General features: G+C 40.8%; 1 protein-coding gene across 1 annotated transcript in view; it reads right to left on the bottom strand.

Annotated features, from left to right (window-relative positions):
* Positions 1 to 609: 609 nt before the first annotated feature.
* Positions 610 to 23,645, bottom strand: part of PRKDC (protein kinase, DNA-activated, catalytic subunit) — an 82,773-nt gene continuing 59,737 nt past the window's right edge. Inside the window, exons 67-86 of the mRNA XM_066563001.1 lie at positions 23,065 to 23,173; positions 22,262 to 22,373; positions 20,540 to 20,729; positions 19,287 to 19,461; positions 19,013 to 19,203; positions 16,357 to 16,537; positions 15,680 to 15,840; positions 14,114 to 14,325; positions 13,012 to 13,099; positions 12,179 to 12,322; positions 9,243 to 9,447; positions 8,633 to 8,700; positions 8,142 to 8,362; positions 7,700 to 7,792; positions 5,744 to 5,833; positions 3,686 to 3,757; positions 3,367 to 3,568; positions 2,742 to 2,930; positions 2,022 to 2,161; positions 610 to 990 (exon numbers count right to left, since the gene is read on the bottom strand). Of these exons, the coding sequence (XP_066419098.1) occupies positions 786 to 990; positions 2,022 to 2,161; positions 2,742 to 2,930; positions 3,367 to 3,568; positions 3,686 to 3,757; positions 5,744 to 5,833; positions 7,700 to 7,792; positions 8,142 to 8,362; positions 8,633 to 8,700; positions 9,243 to 9,447; positions 12,179 to 12,322; positions 13,012 to 13,099; positions 14,114 to 14,325; positions 15,680 to 15,840; positions 16,357 to 16,537; positions 19,013 to 19,203; positions 19,287 to 19,461; positions 20,540 to 20,729; positions 22,262 to 22,373; positions 23,065 to 23,173 (3,048 nt within the window). The 3' untranslated portion in view covers positions 610 to 785. The remainder of the gene's footprint in view (positions 991 to 2,021; positions 2,162 to 2,741; positions 2,931 to 3,366; positions 3,569 to 3,685; positions 3,758 to 5,743; positions 5,834 to 7,699; positions 7,793 to 8,141; positions 8,363 to 8,632; positions 8,701 to 9,242; positions 9,448 to 12,178; positions 12,323 to 13,011; positions 13,100 to 14,113; positions 14,326 to 15,679; positions 15,841 to 16,356; positions 16,538 to 19,012; positions 19,204 to 19,286; positions 19,462 to 20,539; positions 20,730 to 22,261; positions 22,374 to 23,064; positions 23,174 to 23,645) is intronic.

A 23,645-nucleotide genomic window follows, 5' to 3' on the forward strand; every position in this document is an offset into this window, starting at 1 on the left:
TTCCAAAGTGCAGCAGACATTCCTGTGCTGTGCTGCGCTTATGGCAAGCAGCTTACCATGCTCAGCTCTGCCGGCAGTGGCTACTTCTGGCTCGGGCCAAACAATAATTTGGAAATAACACAGTGTGAGCAGTGCAGACTTCCAAAGGACAAAGATAACAGGGTATAACCTCTAATTGCTAAAAACAGTCTCATCATTACTATCTCGTTATCCAGTAATGCAAAAGCTGTTCAGATACTTTAGGTGTTATCTAGAGCTAAGAGCCGTTTTCTGTTTAATTTCACCATGTGGCCCACTGATACCACTGATACAAAAATCTTCAAGTTTTAACTGCAAATAATATGTGGCTGCAGAATGGTTTCAGTTGATTGTCATCAAGGTCTCTGCAAAAGAAAAGCACAGACTCACTACATCACTGCACTGACGCCCACAAGTTTGTGGGGTATGAATCTGTGCTTTCCACTGAAGGATCTCAGTGCTTTCCAAATAAATCTTTAAGCTCTGTAGCCTCCCCAGTTCTCTCTACATTGATTTTAACACAAAGACAATAAAGCTACTTTGTTACAGAACCACAAGCAAGAAAAATAATTTTAAAAAAAGAAACAAAAATCACTGTTTGAATACAGCTTTAATACAAAAAATTTATTTTCTCTATTAGTCAAGTTAACTGATGATAAAAATAGTTAAGAGTTTTTTTTCCTTTTTGGCCTTAAAATTCTGATCTGGTTGCAGCTGTGTTTTAGGGTACAGTTACCTTGGGAGACAGGGCTGTAGACAGCAATTTCTCACATCCAGGGTTCCCATCCTTCCCAGACTCTGCCAAGAATATTGGGGTCTGTTGCTTGATCGATGAGGCATCTCACTTGGGTCTCCTCTGACAGTCCATCCTCTGGCTCTTTGGCTCTGATATCATGATTAGAGTTACCACGAGCCACAGCTGCAAAATCATTATAAGCAGGTGACCTCTCATGGCCCAGGCGCAGCTCATCGCTGAAATTGAGAACACAAAAATAAGCTCTTACTAAAAGAAACAAGCAAAAAATCTGAGATGGATTTTTAAATAACAAAAAAGCACTTGAAAAATAAAGCTTGAATTGAGATCAAGACGTGGAGGCTGCTCAAGAGCCATAGAAAGCTTGGCCAGTGAAGACTGGTGGTTTCAGGGGTCCTTTACAAATAGTGGGTATTTACCATAATACGCCAATCTTGTCAAGGGTCTCCAGCTGGAAGACAGATGCAGCAGTTCACATCCAAGCTGTTGATCTCTTTACCTGCTTTCCTGATTTGTGCCTATAACAAGTATTTTGCTGCCTCTTCCAGTTCAGCCTTGACCGCAAAAGGGACTCCTCCCAAGTCCTGCACTTTTCAATATTTGTATGGTTTTAAAACAGGCTTGCTTTCTTTGCTTTTCTGTCTTTCCCCTGATTAATCCAAAATGACTTTTTAAGAGAGGATGGAAGGGATTAATTGTACTTTTAACTGAACTTAAAAGACATTCTGGCTTGAGCCAGACTTGACTAGACTGACATAAATAACCTGAGAACGCCACCAGATTTGAATTTGATGTTTCGCATAAGCAACTTTCCTCCATGCCTCCCCTACCGCTGGTACAGGTTCCATTTCAAGCAATCCTCCATCAGAAGCATATATTAACTTAAATATTATCCCTACCCTGAAAGCAGTGGAGACAAACATAAAGAACAGAGGGACTGAGGAGTATGAGATTAAGCAGTCTGACAGGGAGGGGAGGCATGTGTTGCCAGGAGCAGTAAAACTGCTCAGAAGGCCTGAGCTGGAGCAAGAAAACTCACAGGGAGCTATCTGGTGTTTTGGCTGGCAGGGTGATTCAGAGAGCTTGTACGTGGACCAAAATGATTCTGACAGAAGGTTTGCTGAAATTTTGCCCTGTCTGTCTCTTCTCTTTTCCTAGCCTCCCTTCTATCCAAAGGGAGTAAAATCTGACTCAGGAGACTTCCAAAGCTCTTAGTGAAGCAGTTTAAAGCAAAAGCAGAGCATCTTACCAAGTGATTATTGCTGGATTGGCACCTGTAAGCTTTCTTCTGACATAGTTAACTTTTTGCAAAGGGTACCAGTTTACTTCAGATGTGTTTATTTCCTTAATCCACGTGCCTCCTTTTTTCAGCTGTCTTTGTTCAAAGTTCTAGGGAGAAAATATATTTGTCCTATTTATCATAAATCACATACTTGAAAAAGGCTTTTAAGCTGCAGATCATGGCAAGTCAAGCCAGTATCTTAACTGCAGATGCAGTGGCGGACAAAGCAGTGAGATAATATCTAACTTGCCTATGACTTTTTTACAACTGAAGTTGCTGAAGTGCAACTAGTTGCAGATTTTTTTCTCTGTAACTATTAGTTTGATATATAAAGGGCTGTTATGTAAATTTAAGAGGTTGAATGCAGAAAGTTGAAAATATTTATGCTGGTGCCATAAGTGGCATAACATGATCAAGAGTTACCCATGTCTTTAGGATTATCATGAAAGATAAAGAACAGTACACTGATAACACAGACATATGCTACTATTTTTTGTGCATCTATACAGAATTCTGTCATTTTAAATACTTTTAAGTTCAGTTTCTCTGAGAACTTAATAAAACAAAGAAAGATAAAAGGAGTAGTGAGAGTGAGCCTCAAGGAATACTTCCTTTTTCATCAGTTTTATTCTTATCACAGTTTAAGAATTTCCACATGAAGAAAAATGAAAGAGGACAAAACCCCACCTTCCAGTCCAAAGAAGGCTCTTTTACAAACACATCCATGGTGCTGATGAGGAGGTCTGGATCTGAACGATAAGCCCTCAGGGCATGCACCATCACGCTGTAAATGAGTCCCCACTCTCTCACCGGCATCATCAGATTAACGAACTGGCGAGTCAGGCGAAAGGGCATCAACTCTGGCACACTCAAAAACTAGCCAAGGGGAAGGACAGTCAAAAGAAAACAAGAAGTAAGAAGCCTTGGAACTGAAGGATTAGATGGGAATATTTTTTTATTTTTAAGCTTTGAAACCCTCTTTGTCAGTTCACTGAAAATAACATGCAAAAGTAGAACTGAACCAAGTTGTGACATCAAAGCTCTAGTCATGAGTATTCAGTGATAGCGGCTGCATCCACAGCTGAACCATGTAAAACACCACCATACTGACTCTGTGGAGTTCTGTAACTCACTGCTTGTCTGAGAATATCTGGACTCAGATATTTTATTAAATTGACTAGAAATTACTTGCAAAGATTATTTTCCACCAGAACAATGGCAACTGAAGAGCATCAAATTTAGTCCTGAGAACACACATGTAATAGCACATAACAAATGCAAAAGCTGTAGCAAATTAGTTGAAAACAAATACCTGTGTGGCTGCACCAAAAGCATATCCAAAGTCTATTCCCACCATGCCTCCTGTCTCCTTGTTAATCATGAAGTTGGACAGATGACGGTCTCCAATCCCGAGTATCCAGTGGCTGATGCACATCAGTGCATGCGAGCTGGCAAAGTGGGAGCGCAGGGCCAGGAAGGCCTCGGGAGATGTGCTCATCTTCACAAAGGCTCTCCTTAACAAAACAGAACTCATTTTCACAAAGGCTCTCCTTACAAAGCAGAACTCACTCCTTGAATGCAGACAAACACCAACATTTGTTTCAGAGCACCCAGCCATCAGCAGCACTTACCTCAGCAGGTCTTCTGGAACACTGCTCTCCCTGCTTTTGAAGGATGTGACTGCTTCTGTACGGCTGGCATTCCTGCAAAGTAGTGGAGAAGTAAAGGTGGCTGCTGAGGTAACAGCCTGCTGCATGTTGGAAGTCAAGATGGGCAGAGTCATAAGTCTAAGTGCTGAGTTCTATGTTTTGGCCACAAAATCCCCTACAACGTTACAAGCTGGGGACAGTGTGGCTGGACAGTGTTCAGGTGGAAAGGGACCTGGGGGTGCTGGTCAACAGCCACTTGAACATGAGCCAGCAGTGTGCCTTGGTGGCCAAGAACGCCAATGGCATCCTGGCCTGCATCAGGAATAGTGTGGCCAGCAGTACCAGGGAGCTCATTCTTCCCCTGTACTTGGCAATGGTGAGGTCACACCTTGAGTGCTGTGTCCAGTTCTGGGCCCCTCAGTTTGGGAAGGACGTTGAGACGTTTGAGCGCGTCCAGAGGAGGGCAACAAGGCTGGTGAGGGGCTTGGAACACAAGCCTTGTGAGGAACGTTTGAAGGAACTGGGGTTGTTTAGCCTGGAGAAGAGGAGGCTTAGAGGTGACCTTATTGTTCTCTACAACTCCCTGAAGGGAGGCTGTAGACAGGTGGGGCTCGGTCTCTTCCGCTGGGCAGCACTGACAGAACCAGAGGACACAGTCTCAAGCTACGTCAGGGAGGGTATGGGTTGGATATTAGGAAAAAATTTTTCACCAAAAGAATAATAAAGTACTGGAATGCTCTGCCCAGGGAGGTGGTAGAATCACCATCTCTGGACGTGTTTAAAAGAAGACTGGACATGGCACTTGGTGCTATAGTCCAGTTGAGGTGTTAGGGCATAGGTTGGACTCGATGATCTTAGAGGTCTCTTCCAACCTCATTATTCAGTGATACGCTTGTGACCGCAGCAGCATGTGGTGCTTATTCCAGTAAACAGTACAGGAAGCCACAAAGGGCTCATGCCCCCAGTTTCATCTGATTTTACAAGTACCCCACCCTCCCTCTTTCTCCCAGCAGTTTTTTCCAAGACTGACATTTCTAAATAAAAAAGAGTATGTGGTTTTGTGTATTTTCCTCCAAATTAAGTTGATGGGTTAAATTTTAATAAAGCAATACAATCATGTTCTTTCTGGCTGGACAGTCTCTTCCAAGCAGAGGAATTAAGGCCCCAGATACATCTCTCAGCAGCAGGCTGAGGCTATACTGACACTAGAGAGTAGTGCAGCAGAGGGGAAGCAACAGAACTAAAGGACTGGTGCTGAGGGACTCATGCCATGCAGATTTGGGGAAGGAGGCTTTGTCCTAGCCCATATCCAGTTCTGAATGCTTGTGAGAGCTAACATGTGCCGGGTGCTTTCCTTCCAGTCTACTTCCCTCTGAAAGGAGCAGAATTGAGAAATAGAGGACAGCCCTTTGGTGCAGCAGACTGGAGATGAGTGGGGGTGATTGGGAATTACTTCAAAAGCACATTCTGGATCTGAATACAAATATTAATTCAGTTAAACAAGTCAAAGTTTTCCTTTAAAAAGCAAGACACTTGGTTAAGCAGGTTATGAGCTTATAAGAAATGCTCTGGACACTTCACTTTACGGAGCTAGATCTAGGTAGGTGTGGAAATTCCTCTGAGAGGATGCTCAAGTCGGAACCTAAACCATCAAATATTCTTAAATTCTCTGTGAATCGTGGTGATTTTCTCTATCCAACTTCAGCAGATGCTTGGGCTCTGAGGCAGCCTACCTAACTGCATAATCAGGTCAAGACGCCTAGAAAATAAAGTTGAAGAGCAGCATCTGCTTCTAGACACTTTCTAAAGGAAGTGAGCAAGCTTCTGGAAGCATTCCTGTACTCTGGTAGGAATTTTGGCAAGAGGAATTTTGCAAAGCATCTCCAGGAAGACAAAGCAGTAAAATGAGCAAAAACCAGCTCTAGCCATCATATCATAATGCAGATGATACTTTTTTTTGTTTCCTGGAATTTCTACATCTGTGTGAGTGTGCACACTCCAGCTTCTCTATTTCCCATGCAGTTCTCTTTTGAAACCCACCTGTACATGGCATGGTACCGAGAGATGCCCTGTGCTTTCCCACCCATCCTGGACAGCCACTCAGAATAGGTAGCACGAGGTCCTCTTGGGCTAGGGACAAAAAGAGAAGAAAAGCACTGATGATTTCCCTGTACAATCTCACCACTCTCCACTTGGTTATCCACAGGCTGTGTGCTGCTCTGACCCATGAGATCTTTATGCAAAGGAAAAGTCAGGAAGCTACAGCCTACATTAATTTTAGCCTTGCTATGGAAATGAAATTTATGCAGAGTACAGGCTGATCCATTCATCTCCTTTGCCCCAGTTATGAAAACACTTCAGTCATATCAGACATCTCAAAGGTGTTATTTTGTCAATAGTAAGTACCTCCAGAAGAAAGATCCAAAATAATTTCTGCAGGGAGGGAAAGTTATTTTTGACAGTCTTGTAGCCTTTGAAAAGTATTATGTAGTCTGCCACAGTACATGCTGCCCTTTGTCCTTCCAAATGGGCAGGGAATGCAGGAAGGTAATTTGGTATCTCCTCAGAGTGCACAAGAGAGGAGGAATAGGTGCTTGGACTTGGGGTATAAATCCATAAGAAGCCAGTATTCCTTAGCTGCACTGCTTATGAAATAATTTGATATTTTTCTCCCATCAAAACTAAACACATCAAACCTTAAACTTCTATTTCTCAATTTAGCAGAGCAGCCACCTCCTCTCTTCCTTCCAAAGTATGTTTTGAGATAGGAAATGCCATTTCCATTTAAGAGGCATTTATCAGTTATAGACTGTAGCCCATCACTTTGGGATAAAGGATTTCAAAAATTCAGAAAGTTGTTCCCCCCACCCCAACCAAAATTTTCCTTTGTGAGGGCTGTCACTTAACTATAGCTCAATATAAAATGTCTCAATTGTCTTGATTGAATAACATATGGGAAAATATTAAAGTCTACATACACAATAAAGCAAAGGGTTTTTTTTTTAATAAATTATGACCTGATTTTAGAAATACACTGATCTTCTGCACTGAGCATATTATAAATTTCCTCCCCTCACAAGATGGTTCCATGTGAGTCTTCTTTCACTTTCCCACTCAGTGAATCGAGATCAACATAACATCACTGCTGTTCACAACAGTGAATCACAGCAGTAATGCAGGAACTCTAGCAGTTCCTAAACTGCTCACAAATCAAACAACCATAGAAATAAAGACTCTTTGGAGTGCAACCTCCACGCTGGAGCTTCCTCCAACCTGCCCCATAAATGTTAACTAGTAAAAATAAACGGTGACAACACTCAGACAAACCCAAACAGAGATTATGTAACTGAGAACCACATTTGTAAATTAAACCACATTTGTAAATTCCAGGACAGAACTAGGCTGAAATGCCAGAATTAAATAAATTTTACAAATATCCAACCTGCAATTACAATCACAAGAAAGCAATGTAATTTATTCAAACCCAGCATTTGTATCATGTCAGAGAAAGTGCTCTGTTACAGTTGAGTTCTGTGCATTTGCTGCCAAGTTCCATCCCCCATCACTGACTCACTGCTGAACTCAGGTTCTCAATAGCTCTGCCTCTACTCCCTTCCCCTGCCCCTCATTGACCTAAGTCCATTTCCTGCCTGATCAAATCAAGAGATCAAAATCCTCTGCTTGTAAAATCAATCTGCTGATAAGGAACTGGTGATGATAATGACGTCACACACAGATTATAATTATAAGCCTCTTGTTTAAACAAGCTGGGTGGAGGATATTCCAGCTACAATGCCACTCGTTAAACAAACAGTTGCCAATTACTAATTTGGGTCAGGAAGTACAAACTGCCTCCTTGCTTATAAATGCTTTTCTTTTATTCTTTAATTACAAAAAAAAAAAAAAGGAAAAAGAAAATCCCCACAAGACTGTCAGTTATCCAAAAACCCATTAGTAGTGGTTTCTATTAGAGCAGACAGCTAAACCAAGCATCACCTGTAATAGCTGATATCTTCCTCTTCAGACATACTATTTTTAAGGAATTCTTTTAAGGTACAAGTATTTTCCAGCCACTTGATGAGTCCTAGCCTGAAACAAAGTAAGTCAGAGATAACAAGTAGCTTTAGAGGAACACCACAAATGGGAAGTAATACATTGCCTGTTAAAAGAAGTTTAAAAGCTACCAATTTAAATATACTCTGAAAAAAACAATTTCCAGGCAAAGCAATTTCAATGTTGTTTAAAAGGAAAAGGAAAAAAAAAATTAAGCCAAGGCACAAAACACTCTCAATCTGAATCTGGCAAAGCCCTCTGTGGCTTGCCTCTTCTTCTCCAGGCTCAATCTCAATCTGAATCTGGCAAAATTCTCACTTTCCAACATCCCAAAACTAATAGATGTTAACAAAAGGATTTCTGTCCCTTCAAGATAAATGCCTACCTTGTTGTCATGGGGATGACCTGGTAAGTTTTTAACTGCATATTTCTTTGGCTACATGTAGCATCTTGGGAAAGGATAATGTTCATTACATCAAAGAGCTGCTCAATGCGTTGGTCTTGTCGCAGGTCTTCCCCACCTTTGACAAGAAAAGGATACTCCCGCTCATCGCTGCCTCGGATCGTTATGCGTTTTGGCTTCCTCAAGGATTCCATCACACTTATCTTGGAAAAAGACAGGAAAAAGAAAAATATTTGTGACAGAAGACTTGGTCTTACAGAATCATCGCTGGAATTAAGCATATCTGTCATTCCTAGATGACATAATCGAGTTACTCAATTATAACAGAAAAACAAATGCCCACTTGCAGCCTTTCCTTTGTATGCTGCAAGATGTGTAAACAAGCAATGACCCTGCTACTGCCAAATTCTTCAAATGCTACATGGACACAGATTTATACCACACAGGATTCTGACTCAATTTTAAAAACATACCCGTTCATCAAATCCAGAGATTTTTGCGTGGTACTCTGGCAGTGGTTTCCCTTTTCCATCGTACTGACCTGAAGTGGTAGTGGAAAAAACATATTAGTACATAGCCTGATGTTATTTTAAAGTGTGTTTAACACCAGAACACACATCCAAACGTTTTGTCAAACTGGTAGAATGACAACTATGAATAAAATATTTTTAAATGCGTAAAAAAGATCCAACATACATGTAGTATGATTTTATCTGTGAATTACTGATACCCTCTCTTTGTTTAGCTGTTAGAATGGAGCTCTTGCTGGTTTCAGAAGACACAGCCTTTTTTGAACTAGATTTAAACATGTATTAGATTTATATATCAGATTTCCCAGAGTCAGGCCCTTAGAAAAATACTAAATTCTTAGGTAAGAGATATAAGCTTAGATACAGTTTTAAAAATCAGGACTACAGCTTAAGAATGGATTTAAGAGATAATGAGTGAATAAAATTATTTCAAGTAGGGCCAGATAAGGCTTAAGGCCAGAAAAAAGGGTCATATAGCCAATATAAGAAATGAAGTTCAAGAGCAACTTTCTTGTAAGGGACAATTCACCATTGACACTGAACAGGAACTTACCAGGAACCTCCAGTTCACTCCTCAAGAACTCAGCTTTGAATTCGCTCATCCATGGTGAACATTCTTTGAGGTTCCCAGGTTCTTTATGGGTTTTGTTCATTTTTGAGTGGAGAGAAGCTGCAATTGCATCGAAGTCACTAGTCCTCATATCCAACAGTTCTGAACCACCTCTGCCAAAATGATGATCCAGGTCCTTCCCAAAAGCCTAACAATCATTTATAGAAAGGAATCCTGTTTACACAGTGCTAGAAACTACACAAGAGCACCAAAAGGGCACCTTCCTATCTATATACACGGCTTGTCTTGATATTAGAAAGAAATTCTTAATATAAACCAGAACAGGTTGCCCAGAGAAGTTGCAGATGCCTCATCCCTGGAAGCGTTCAAGGCCAGGTCGGAAGGGGCCCTGAGCAACCTGGTCTAGTGGGAAGTGCCTCTGGCCATGGCAGGGGTGCTGGAACCAGATGATCTTTCAGGTCCCTTCCAACCCAAATCATTCTGTGACTCTGAGAAATGTTTTACATGTTTTATTTACCATTGGATTTATTATTCATGGATTTATTACTGCCTAGCAATAATTTTGGACATAGAATGCATAAACCCATATTTTAAAGTATTTTAAATATCCTGATATAGGAAAAGAGCAAAGTTTTGGACACGGATCCATTTAATGAACAAAGTAAGTATTATCTACAAATAGTTAACTGAATTGACTTCCTGTATTCATAATTCAAGGTTCTAGAAAAACCAAATGTTCCTTCTTGGACTGGGTATTAATGGCTTGGAAAGATGTTTTTTTCATTGCCTGATCATTCTTCTATCAAGCTATGAAGACACAGCTATTTCACTGAAGTAAATGAAAATACAAAAACCATTATCCTTTTGAGGAGACTGCTACAGTCAAAAACATCTTTATCACTAAATCCATTCCCAGATTATGAGCCTGAAGTACTCTACATAGTAATTTTATGTGTCAGTCAAGAGAGACAACTTGTTTTTTTCCCCAGCAAGGACACTAGAAATGGTACAGTTATTCTCACAGCACACTTTGTTTCTTCATAATAATGCATCACGAAAGCAAAGACTTCAGAGCCTGTGCACCACCACCTTGTCTCTCTTCTGCAGCTACTCTCTGCTCTCTCCCCTTTACCAGAGTGGAACAACCTTGATATCCCTCTCCAGCATCTCCCTTGCTCTTCTCCCTGTGTCTTCTAACACTGCACATCTCAGTGTTTTGAAGAGCCATGGATATTTTTTTTTTGGTGTGGGCACACATATAATCCAAACAGCTTTTGTGCTTATGCCTGCTATGTCCCTTGCTGTGCATGTACCCTGTATAGCTGCTCCCCTCTCCCTACCCCCACCCCTGTCACCGGTACATCCTGCACATTCTTATCCCCCCACTCTTAAGTTTGAAGTCATTATCATCAAAGACCCATCTTATCTCAGAGCAGCACATTCAGAGGGCTAGTTTGCCCCTAAACTCCCAATTACCCTTTCTGCTTCATTATCACCTCACCTCCTGACTCCACCTTACTCTCATCCTCCACCTTTCCCACTCATGGGGAAGGAATCTCCCTGCAGACACCCAGGTGAGTTTATCTAATGCTAATGTGACATAAGGATGGCCACAACGGGAGACAGCTGGATGCACCCCGCCCTGGCCACGGGGCTGTGCAGACACAGACAAGCATACAGTCAGGACCTCCTTCTACAGGAGTATCACTCTCCTGCCCTCAGCAATTTGCACCTCAGGGATTTCTGGACCCGGGAGTGTGCATTTATATGTAAAAGCTCTTAAAGCACTGCCCCCTCTCCGTGCTATTGCTTGCTTGCTATGTGAACCCATGAAAGCACCTAACACCCTGCAGCAGGAGTTCAGGACCTAAATGTGCACCGAATGAGGAAACACTTCTCACTGGTCTGAACCTGCCACTTCCATAGAGCATCTACTTCCTGTTCAGTGCTCCTGATAGAATCATACAATTGCTAAGGTTGGAAAAGACCTGCAAGTTCACCAAGTCCAACCATGGGACTGATGTTAAGAGTTTCACTGTAGCTGGCATCATTGCATCTTTTCCAGCTGGAGGAATGCTAAAGTTGCTTGTGCAGTGGTTACTCTGTACCTCTGATTATTCTTGCTACTTTGAACCTCCTCCAATTTTACTGTATCTGTGTGGAGAATACTGCAGACGAGGACTATAATGTTCAAGAAGCCAGAGTCAGAGAAGGCTGCTATGCCAATGTATGAATCTATGTTTAGTTCTCTGTTCTTAATAATGATGAGCCTTTGCTTTTCTTTCTTGACTACCCTTGAGTTTTCACAGCTGATGTTTTCAAGGAACCATCACAAACCAAGATTTTGTTCTTGAACTGCAATAGTCAGCTAAAATATGCAGAATTTCTATATGATACTAGGGTAATTACATTTTTTGCCACATGTGTCACTTCATTTTCTATGCTGATTTTCACCACTTTGGAATTCAGTCAGTTTTGTAAAGTCTTTTCTTTAATTCTTCATAGTCGTAATTCTTCTGTATAAGTAACTTTGTATCGGCAGCAAATCTGAGAAGTATAATACAGCAAAACTCCCTAAGGTGCTCATAAATCCTTGGCAGCAAGGAACAAAAAACAAAGCCAGATTCCCACGGATGATTAGAGGCTCAGGTCCTAAGAACCTGGCAACATTCAGGACAGGAGAGGTGGAAGCTGTATAAGACAGTACATTTATCCCTGCAGGGCAGTTAGAAGTGGAAAGTGAACTATGTTAAGTCCATGGCTTCTAGCAAAGAAATCCCAGTCCTGTACTCCTGACTAGATCAAGTCTCATCAAGTCCTGCAACACCTGTAAAAGCCGTGATCTGGTTCCCTCTTTTGACTTTCTATTCCCTTCTAGAAAAGCCATGATGCCAACACTACCCAGTAACCACATATACCTGAATAAACCTTTTCCTCATCAATCCAAGGCCAGGACTCTCCAAATTTCCCAGATTCTTGTACATTCCTTCATACATTTCCTTAAGCTTCTTTTTATTTCTCTGAGGCTTTGACAACTCATTTCTGACATCCTCAGCCCAATCCTGCAAAGAGAAGAAAACAGATGAGTACCGAGAAAAGATTTATTGACCCTAGCTCTTCAGTAGGCCAAGCAGATTGCACTGGGGTTACTGTATTTACTAATAGTCAACTATTGTGTGTCTTTTGACAAAATAAAGAGCAACCAAAAGACTGTGGAAATATTTTCCTTTTGTTGTGTGAATTGATAAAATATTTCTACTTTATTATGATAGTTATGTTTACTGCCATAGTGTTTGGTGCTAAGAAAGCCTCTGTGAGGCCAGGAGTGGCACAAAACACAGGACAAGAATCATTTGGACAAACAAGTCTGAACATAGTCAGGGATGCCCAGCAGGGAAAGGGCATAAGAACACAAGTAGTCCAAAATTATAAAGATGGCCAGAAATGATAATTCTGTAAGGGTTTCAGAATGATTAAGGAAGACTGACCGTGGGGCAGGGCACAGACCCTGAAGGGGAAAGCTGAAAAGGGCTGGAGCAGAACATCCAGCTGGCACAAGGGAGGGAGTCCATCACCAGTGAAAGCTGCTGACAGGCACCCCGACATCATCATCATCATCATCAGTTGGTGCTGAGCGGAACCACTTCCTGTGGCTGTGGTGGCAACTGAACCATGTCAGGCTCCACCCAGCACTTGCTCTCCTGAACAGAGGGAGAGGAATGAAGGGAAAGTAGGGAAAAATACACTTTACCTTGAAAATCATTACAGGATTAGAGAGCTGCTCCAGGGAGTGAACAAAATCTTGAACTACTCCTCCTCTATCCAGCTTATTCTTGATCCTTTAAATGAAGAGAAAGATGCATCACAATGCAACAGAAACTACCATCACCACCTTGCCTGCAGATAAGCAATGGTCCAGATTGTCTGCTATATATAAGAATCTGGTAAAACAATTCAGGTGTAGGTAGGTAAGACTCCCTTGGAATTCCCTCTTGGGCTGCATGACTGTTCATATGTTGACTAAATGTGCTACACAGCTCCCAGTTTTTTAATTATATGTCCCACAGTGAAAATAGGAACTTGGTGGGTGAGTGGAAAGCATGCTTGAAACAGACACAGGCACTGACCAGACCATGTACCCCTGTCATGACAGTTACCGAAGGGTGATACTGTCTGTGAAACACATGACTTGGTACTTTTATTTCAAGCAAAAATTTATTCAGCAAATGTATCAAATTTGAGAAAAAGGCAAAAAGACACCCAAAATTTTAAGAGTGGTTCTACAGCATTGTGTGATAGAAACTGATTTTTGCCTGGGGATTAACTCAAGTGTTACCGCATGCCAAAAGGGACAAGGGAAAGCTTGTAAGAAAAGCTGCATGTTGCACACTGAATAAGCAGAGAACACCACAGCCAAGAGCTGTCATTCCCAAGATAACCTGCATCCATTTCACTGTCCTCTCTGAAGTCTGGTATGAGTGTCTATTCTACTTAAACATAGCTGCTTCTTCTTGGTATTAGAAAGATGATAAATATTCAATAGCACAGAATTACAAAGAAAAAGGCGTTGTCTCTCTGTGGTCTTTTTGTTTTATCTTGGGAAAACTTTTAACTTGAAACAGCCTAGGGACTACATGGTCCCAACACTTCATAAGGTTTCATGCCACCAACCTGAGTATGCCTGACACTGACAGAGCTGATGTATTGCATTTCTCTGTGCCTTTAAACAAAAACTCAAGACTACCCTTAAATATTTCTCGTGCTCACTAAAGAGTTTATGTAGGAAAAATAAACGAATCTGTCCACTCCTGCAAAAAAAACATACAGAAGAGCTACTCCAGTTGCAAATTCACCTTTCTACAAACTCCTTGTTCTTGCAGCCAGCTGCAGTATCTTTGAAGCAGTAACTTTCACTGCTGATCATGAAAGGGTAGATGAGTGCCTGGGGGTAGGTATTTGCAATCTCTTCAACAGTGTGTTGCACAGCTACTGCTTCATCCTTGTCAAGTAGTGCCATCATCTGGCTAATCCAACCAATGAACTGCCAACAGGGAACCGAAGAAAGCTGCAAAAACACAGACACTGCTTTCATATTTGGTCTTCCTCAAAAACACCAAAGACAGCAAACAAACAAAACTGCTCCGTGGTGCAGCCTGACAGAGAAACGTGACAAGGAAACAGAGAATGTCAACTAGATGTGCAAAACATACCCCAATGAAGCACAGATTTAATTATTAATATCACTACTACTACCACCACTAGTGCTGCTTAATAGGTTTTGCATCATAAAGATTTGCAGCCTGTTGATCAATATAAGGCTTTACACTCAAAACTTGAGTCTTTTGTCTCTGGATGCAATGCAATAATTTTTGATCATCACATACACACAACTCAAAAATCTGAAGGAATTCAATTCCAACACCATTGGGTTAAAGTCTTGATTTGAGTAAAAAATGCCAGGAAGGAGAACACTGAAACTCCTATCACAGTTTTGTCCTTTGTTCATCTTTAAGCATTTCTAATAGAATTTAAGATCAGATTGCCAGTATTTTATTTCACAGAAAGACAGAGGATAGGATAAATAAATGCCTGGTGAACTCCCTTTCTGATTGAGATTTGTCAGCTTGTGTCAGGTTCTGTTTGAACTCCTTGTGTTTCTCCATGGCCACACCTTGTGCACCTCAGCCATTTCTGCTATTTTCTCAGCTCCCTGGGATAATGAATCCGGGTTTCTGCCTCACTTGAGTTCCTCCTCTCAAAGGGCCTGTTGCTCTGGGAGCAGCAGCACAATGACATGGGCTTGGAAAGGCAGGCAGGAACAGGCACGAGTCACAGAGAAGGTCTCAGCTTATCTGTCCCACCACAGCAGGGAAGGCTCATGCTATCCTGCCATGGAATGGCAATGGAAAGACAGGTTGTGGATGGAAGGAAAGAAGGAAGGAAGTGGGAATTACAAAGGAAGACAAAGCTGTAGTAATCTCTGAAGTGAAGAAGGACAGGGAAAGGTGGGTGACATGGAATGAGTCTGGAAAAGCTGCTGGCTTCCTGCATACAGGAAACTCAGTCTACAGGAATAAGATACATTCCTCACCCTAATGCTAACCACCTTTGTCAGCCCATTTAGATTGTTCTGAAGGAAAAAAAAAAGACAAAGCATACCACAGTTGTTCGCCAGCAACTTTCAAACAAATATTTGGAATGATAATAATGATAAAAAGCTAAATTTCCAAGAAAAATTTTCTGTCCACATTAATTCAACTCAGTAAGTTACAGAAAAGACAAGGAACAATGATGGGATAAAATTTATCTGATTTCCCTGAAGCAAAACTTACCAGTCTAACCTCTCTATGTATCCCACCCCCACCTTTAAAATTTCATTTACAGCAACATTTGCTGGCAGAAAAATTGAAGCAACTAACCTCTCGTGTCACTAGACCCAATGTCTCTGCTGGATATCTTTCAATTATTTGGAGCAGTCTAGGAAATCTCAGCCTGGCTTCTCTGGAATTCAGTTTTAAAGCTTTTATCATTTTCTCCACCACAATAGCTGGGAACTGCTGCAAATCCACAGTGTTAATTTCTGCCAAGAGACATTAAACAAGAATTATCAGAAACACCATCACTTGTTCCATGTCTTTGATCATCTGAAACATTCATCTTTACAATTTGGTATTTTTTTATCAAGTGTATTTTGTATTTTTACTTTGTTCTCCTTCCCATCTGTTTGAACTGCACACATCTGCAACACATGTACTTGGGGACTGTAAGGATTAGCTTTATCAGGAAGCTGCATCACTGCTGGTATCTTGCCTGCTTTAAAGACAAGGCTGCTGTGGTCTGGGAAGGAACAAGGGAAGCCTCTGCTGGATATGATATATTTATCACAACTAAGAGTGAGACTACAAGTGATCCACTAGTACCAAAGCCAGCAGGAGCAGAGGAGCTGAAAAAAGGCATACAAATGATGCTGAACTGGAGGTCAAACTGCTCCACTGAAATTCAAGCTGTGCTGCTCACAGAGATCTCCTGGGTACAGCAAAAGCTCACGGACCACAGACAAATACCTCTCACAAGCTTAGGAGAAATCCTGACTCACCAAGCAAGCCTTCCTCTTCCCTGCGCAGATACTGGTCACAGAAGCTGATCAAAGTCAGATATGCATCCACAACTCCCACCACATCCACGTGGTCCATGGAGAAGGACTGCACCTCCTCTTCAGACTTCCTCACAGCACAGCTGAAACAATGAAAAGCCTTCTTGTTCAGACCTGCCAGCACCTGAAATTCAACCATAAGAGGAAAAAACCACACATCAGTGCTAAAGTAGCATTGAACAATCCTTTCTGAAACTGGAGCTTTGTTGCAAGTCTTGAGTGGATAAAACTTTAGGTGTTTCAAGATGTTCTGAGCAGCTGATATAAAGGAAAAAATTGGAATGTTATTTCTAGCAGTGATTTCCAGAACTTTAGTTTCCATAATTTTCAATAGGAATACATAAACTTAGATTAGTCTTTGGATATGTTAAGTGCAATTTTTGTCACTGCAGAAAAGTTAATGTTACTGGAACTTTTGGAAACAGTTAACAGAAAAGATAATAAAACTTTCAGGGTTTTTTCCTATTAAGACATATCTACAACATCTGCACTACAGTTACACTTGGAATTTGTGTTAAAAAAGCATGCATCAAACTATTTTGAATCTGATGCCTTTTTCTCTACCATAAATATAGTAATATTCATAATACATTTCTAATGCAGCTCATGCAATGGGTGACTTGACAGGATTCTTTACAGAATTACAGAAGCATGGAAGTTGAAAGAGACCTTCATGATATCTGTCCAACTGCCAACTCAGCACCACCACAAATACCCCTACACCGTATCTGAAAGTGCCACATCCAGATGCCTCTTAAACACTTCCAGAGATGGTGACTCCACCAGTGCCCTGGACAACTTACTCCAATGCCTCAAAACATAAAATAAGAAATTCTAATATCCAATCTGAACCTAACTGGCACAACTTAAGGCCATTTTATCTCACCCTCTCACTTGGAACATGGCAGAAGAGACCAACTCTCACCTCACTACAATCTCCTTTCAGGTGGTTGAAGAGAGCAATGAGGTCTTCCCTGAGACTCCTTTTCTCCAGGCTAAAAAAATCCCAGTTCCCTCAGCTGCTCCTCACAGAACCTGTGCTCCAGGCCCTTCTCCAGCTCTGCTGCCACTCTCTGGACATGCTCTAGCCCCTCAATGTTTTTCTTGTGGTGAGGGGCCCAGGACTGAACACAGGTGAGGTGCAGCCTCACCACTGCCAAACACAGCAGGACAATCCCTTCCCTGGCCCTTCTGGCCACACTAAATGCTGTAACTGAAATTAAACAGTCAGGTAGGTAGAAGGAGACTACCAGGGTCAGAGTGCTTCTTAATAGTAAGCTAAAAAAACGCTAAGCTTCTTAATCTTTCAGAAATCCCTGGTATGGTAATTTTACTCATCTGACACAGAAGAACTTTTGTCCTCATCCTTTAGATTGCCCAAAGAAGAATGCTCTTAAGAATCAGCTAAATAAATGAAGCTCAAGCTTTTGCTTACATTTCTACACACCTGAAAATTTAAAACCTTTTTTTGCAGGAATTTCTTCTTGATCTGCTTTACTTTTAACAGCCATGAAACACAAATTAAGAACATTTTTTTATTTGTTTTATACTAATATGGCTCATATTCCCTGAAGTGATCCTGCAAGAGAGATGGGAGAGGGACTTTTCACAAGAACATGTAGTGACATGTAGGACAAGGAGCAATTGCTTCAAACTGAAAGAGAGTGGGTTTAGATTGGATATTAGGAGGAAGCTCTTTGCTGTGAGGGTGGTGACCTGCTGGAACAGGTTGCCCAGAGAAGTTGTGAAAACCCCATCCCTGGATGTGTTCAAGGCCGGGCTGGATGGAGCACTGAGCAACCTGGTCTAGTGAAAGATGTCCCTGCCAATGGTAGGGGGGCTGGAACTAGATGAAACTAGATGATCTTTAAGGTCCCTTTCAACCCAAACCATTCTATGATTCTATACGTAAGTGTCTTCATGGTAGCTTTAGAAATTAGTAGATATAAGCCAGCAGTGGTACTTCAAATTCTCAATTCATTTGACAGACAAGAAGTCAATGCATGTAAGGCAGCTGACAGTAAATATAATTTTAGTTGCAGCACAGTCTAGAACTGTATTCTTCAAATGCACACCTACCCAAAATAGGCAAAGACAACCTGCATGTGCTCTGCCTTAAAAAAATTCCATTAAAATTACCTAGATAAAGTAAGTGTATCAGTATTATAAACATCTCTTTATCAAAGAGAACAGTCTGGGGGCATGAAGCAGGTCACAAATGCCCAGCTGAAATCAAGGGATTCTTTGAGGATCCCAAGCCTTGTCTCACCACTGTGCAGGCAGATGCTGTGACTGTGTCTTCCCCCTCCACTCAAAATGGAGGTACAGAGAAACACAAGAACATTCTCCTATTTAGAAAGGAAGAGTGATGCAGAACTCCAGGAGAGCAAAACCTGGAAGAAACAGCAACCACAGCCTTGTTTTTTGCTTTTTTCCCCCACTTTTCTTTCTCTATCTGGTGTTGCTGGACAAATCACTGCAAATAGCAGACAGGTTTCACATGCTCTGTATCTATCCATAGCCATCACTACATACTGAAGTAGTAATTTGTAGTAATAATGACACTGAAATTACTAAAGGATCTTCCCCTCTCTTTTACCTTTTTAGGGTTCTCAAGGCTTTCTCCTGATATTAGTGATATCTTCCCAGCCTTTTCTTTCTCAATTTGCTCAAGACACCTTGGATTCTGACTAAGAGCATTGGCCATGATGTGATACGTAGTACCCAGAAGAAGATTCTGGTCTCGGAAGGCCGTTATGTTCTTGCTGAGACAGTCAGATTTGGTATCTTCTGTTGGGATTCAAAAACAAAAGTTGGTAACTGGACAACAAAGCAACTTTGTAAAGTAAAGAAGGTGAAGCAAAGGCTGTTACCAAGCAGGGAGATGGTTTTCAGCACTGAGAGCAGGCGCTCAGGACAGCTCAGGTTGCGGCTGCTGCTGTGAGTGAAGCGGCAATAGGCGTAATTCCACCTCAGCAGCCACTCCTCCCTCCATCTGGCTTCCTTGCGCAAGTCTTTCAGGAGCTTCTTGGCCACTGCAAAGCTGTTCTGTATGCAGATTAAGAGAACTATCAGATCATATACCTGAAGAGACACTAAACCTGCCCACAACCAAATTAGGGATGAGAGGGTTTAAGTAACACAAGTAAGAGGTGCTCACTGCCTGCTGGGTCTCATAATCAGAACCACATTTGTGCTAACGGAGAAGTTTGAATAGCAAAAGAGAGGAACAGAGGTTTAAACAACTGAGAAAATCATCCCAGCTGCAAGAAGCATTTAACTGCTCCACAGTACAAACACATATGGGAAACACAACTTGACTTAAGATAGCATTAAGAAAATCATTTATATTTGTGTTTTGATGAGAAGTTTCACAGAAGTAACATGAAAGAAAATCTTATTTTTCACTTACTCCTTCAAGAGTGTATAATCAATAAACCAAAAATGTTATATTTACTTATCAGATTGCTTAAAATAAACTCTTGTAAATGACTGCAGATTTCTGCAGCATCTCAGAAGATGGGAGACCTTGACTAAATTATTCATCTTGTCTCAAGTTTGAAACACCAAAGGCCCATCATCAAAAATGATGTTTCAGTCATTTCAACAGCCAGATTCAACCAAAAATTTCTAAGTCACTTAACTTTAGTTTCTTAGTTAACTAACATCAGTAATGAAAACTGTGAAAAAAAAAAGAAATCCAGCATTGCTGATTGAAGCAAATTATACTAATTCAACTAGAATTCATTTTCTTGTACAGAAGAAATTATTTGTGAATAAGAAGCATAATGCTTGATTGCAAGCATCACTTCCAATAAGGACTGAAACATTTCAGATACTTTATCTGCCCTTTAGAGTGTCCAAAACCATCTGTGGATCAAAGGGGACTTCAGGCACATTTCCAGTAATGACAAATTATCATCAACTTTTTAATTAACATTTATCCTTTTGTTTTCTTTCATTGTGGAACTGACTTTGTGGAGCTTTCAAAATGTCCTGGACTGCAGGGTCAAAAAGGGACAAGGTTTGCCCTGGCAAAAGGGTACCAAAGACCACCTAAATGGCTTTTCCAGCTTTTTCTATGTATTTTCTCAGCAAATTGGAAGCTATCAGACAGTATATTCACCTGTTTCCTGGCACTTTCTATCATCTTCATTTTCATATTGAATTTGCAGCTTTTAATCATTGAGTGAATGCTTTCACCCTGTTGATCCACTTCCATTTGGTCACCAGCACTGTATTCTCCATCCACCTCCATACTGTCATTGGCCTGATCTGAGGGAAGTTTCTCCTGCAGTTTGTCAAGAAAGAAACACCTGCACAACAACAACAGGGGTATAGATCACTCTGGTATACAATCCAGGAAATTAGTGTTCCAAAGTGTTGATCTGCCTAACAGCAAACAAAGCTAGTAAAAAATATCAAACTACAGCTATCACCTTTAGCAGGGCTAAACACAGGCCTCAGAGACTGGGCACTCCCAACAGGGATGAGGTTGACCCTGAGAGCATTCAGGATCTTGTACTGGCAAGATTAGTGTTAGAAAAATGTCCATTACAGAGTGGGATTTTTTTTGTTAGTTAGTTCCTTTGTGCAAGCTACAGTCCCTAAGTTCACCAAGCCATAACTTGCATTTCAGCTTCACAGACGTGCAAACAAACAAAGGAGTCTCAATTATTTAGTGTGAGTGCCAGGCTGTATTTTATGTCAACTTGCTACTCAAATGTTTATCACATCAACACATGCCAACACTGAAATCTGTATTGCAGAACAGATCAGCAACCACACTCACCTTTTGAAAGGGAATTGCCACGCTGAATTCTGCTACTCCACAACTAGTCCTATCTAATTTAATAGCACATCTCATTACGTAGACTGTTACTCAAAGCAGAGGACAGCACCACACTCTGAAGTGGCACTTGGCACATCCTTTGTTACTAATTTAAGGTGCTTTCAAAAAGCACATAAAGTGTTTAAAACCCTGACAACCCTTCGAGTCATAAATGTTTTGAGATTTTTTTCAAAAGTGAGCCATACCATGTATTCTGCCTAATACTGAACTGCAATAAGCTGTTCTGTAGCCATGCTTTCCTGACACCAAGAGATAACAAAATAAATCACACAGCATGGTATGTATCAGCAGAGCTACTGAAGAAGTTATCACACAGGAAAGGAGGACTAATCTAGACTTTCACTGGAAGAATAAATTGGGACAAAGACAGACGCTATGGCAAGGACAGAATACTTCTAAATTTCAAAGAGCATTCCAGTTTCTTCAGAGCTAATCCAAAGGAGTCTCCAGAGAGCCTTTGTTCTTTCTAGCAACATCTGCACAACAGAAGTCTCCAATTAAAGCAGTGGTCATTAACTTTCCCATAAACAGGTGAGGCACTGAGAGTGACAGGGCTGGGCTTGTTTTGTATGCTCCCTAATTTTGGAACTGCCCAAGTATTTTTATTCATAACTGACTGGCCTTTTGGGTGGTGTTTCATTGAGCTAAATGCAGCTAATCTACTCAATTGTAAAAGTGAATATGAAATGGGCCAGCTTACACAGTGTATATAGTCAGTGATGCAAGAAAATGACTAAACTAACATCTATGCTTCCCTATTAAAATAAAATTTATTCCCTGGCCATTTCTCAACCTCCTTTTGCTCCTCTCCACAAGTTAGTCACACAAATTCCCCAGTTATATTGAGAAAGCTACTACCACAGTTAAAAAAGGAAAGAAAAAAGTAATACATTGGATCAAACCCCTCCCATAGAAAAACAAGCAGCATTAGAAAAAGCACTTCCTGGAACTCAACAGGCAGACAGAACCTAAGCTAACCCAAGAATGCAATTTTACCGGTTTGTAATGATATCATCCCAGATGTTCATAGGATCCATTTTAGCATCTGGATATCTGCTTGTCCAAGTTCTGAGAAGTCTCTTAAGGGAAGCCTCTGAAGCTAAGTTACCTAGAAATCAATTGAGAACATTTTAAATGCATCTGAAGCCAAACAGCATGAAAACAAGGCTAAACAAAATATAGTCTAATATTCAAACCAGGAAACTGCCATTAAGTAACCCACTGGCATTTCTGGGCTTGCACTAAAAATGCTACTTAGTGATCATCATATCACTTTTGTTTATTGCTGAAGCACAGGGGGTTCTGTAAGGACATCTGTGTCAACTGCCACAGGATATCACCACCAGGTAGTTTCCTTTCCATATATGAACATGCTGGAACCTAGTGGCACTGTTAACTAAATATCTAATTTGTTTTATGCACACAAATGTGTACTTCAGGCCTATGTCAGTAAGTGCAACTTATATACTGCATCGATTTTTTCATCTCTGCTAACTGCTATTTACTGACAAAAGTTACTCCAATAAAAAAGCTTAGCTTAAAACTTTAAATGACACTTTCAAAAGAGATGCTTAACTCTTATCACCAGAGTTATGCAAATTAAACTCTGCAATAGAACACAAAGTTATGTTCAATCCTATCTTACAAAACTGTAATAGGTCTTACTGTCAAGAAGACAGTAAGAAGTAATTCCAGACTTATGCTTCTTCAAACAGCAGTCCAGAAATTCAAAGTTCAGGAAACCACAATTACTGAATACAAAAGGAAAATTGCTTGAGAACAAAAAAAAACAACTTTACTTCTTTTGGTCATAAAATTGATGAAATCCTGTATTTCTGTCAAAGCTTGTACAGACTGCAGTTTGGTCATTCGACTTTGATATAACAAGGAATCAATACTGGAGTAGCTCTGAAAAGAAAGGGAGAGAATCAAAGACAGAATTTAAAGCATGGTTCTGTTCAGTGCTATACAAATTATTGATCTGATGCTTTTGTATGTTTTGTATGTTTAGAACCCAACCTCTTACAAGTAATTTAAGAGCTGATAATCAGAGAGCAACTCTGCTTTGGACAAGCACAGAGGCATATTCTAGCTGCAATTCCTATCCTAGGTTTGAGCAAAGTCCCACAGTCTAATCAAAACTCAGTAATGGATAGAATTTGTAACTTCCCAATGCAACACTCTTTGCAAGCTTGTTCTGGGGACAGGGAGCCCCTGAAAAGATGAACAAAATAAAATTTTTATTCTCTGCACAAACAATTACTCTGAAAAATGTATAAAAGATAAAATCAGCAAAACAGAACAAACTAAAACAGAAGAATGCACTCCATTGGCTCACTCACCTTTCATCATTGCAAGCAGTGAATTTAAAAGAAGTTTT

This window comes from Molothrus aeneus, chromosome 1, assembly GCF_037042795.1.
Source record: "Molothrus aeneus isolate 106 chromosome 1, BPBGC_Maene_1.0, whole genome shotgun sequence".
Taxonomy (NCBI): domain Eukaryota; kingdom Metazoa; phylum Chordata; class Aves; order Passeriformes; family Icteridae; genus Molothrus; species Molothrus aeneus.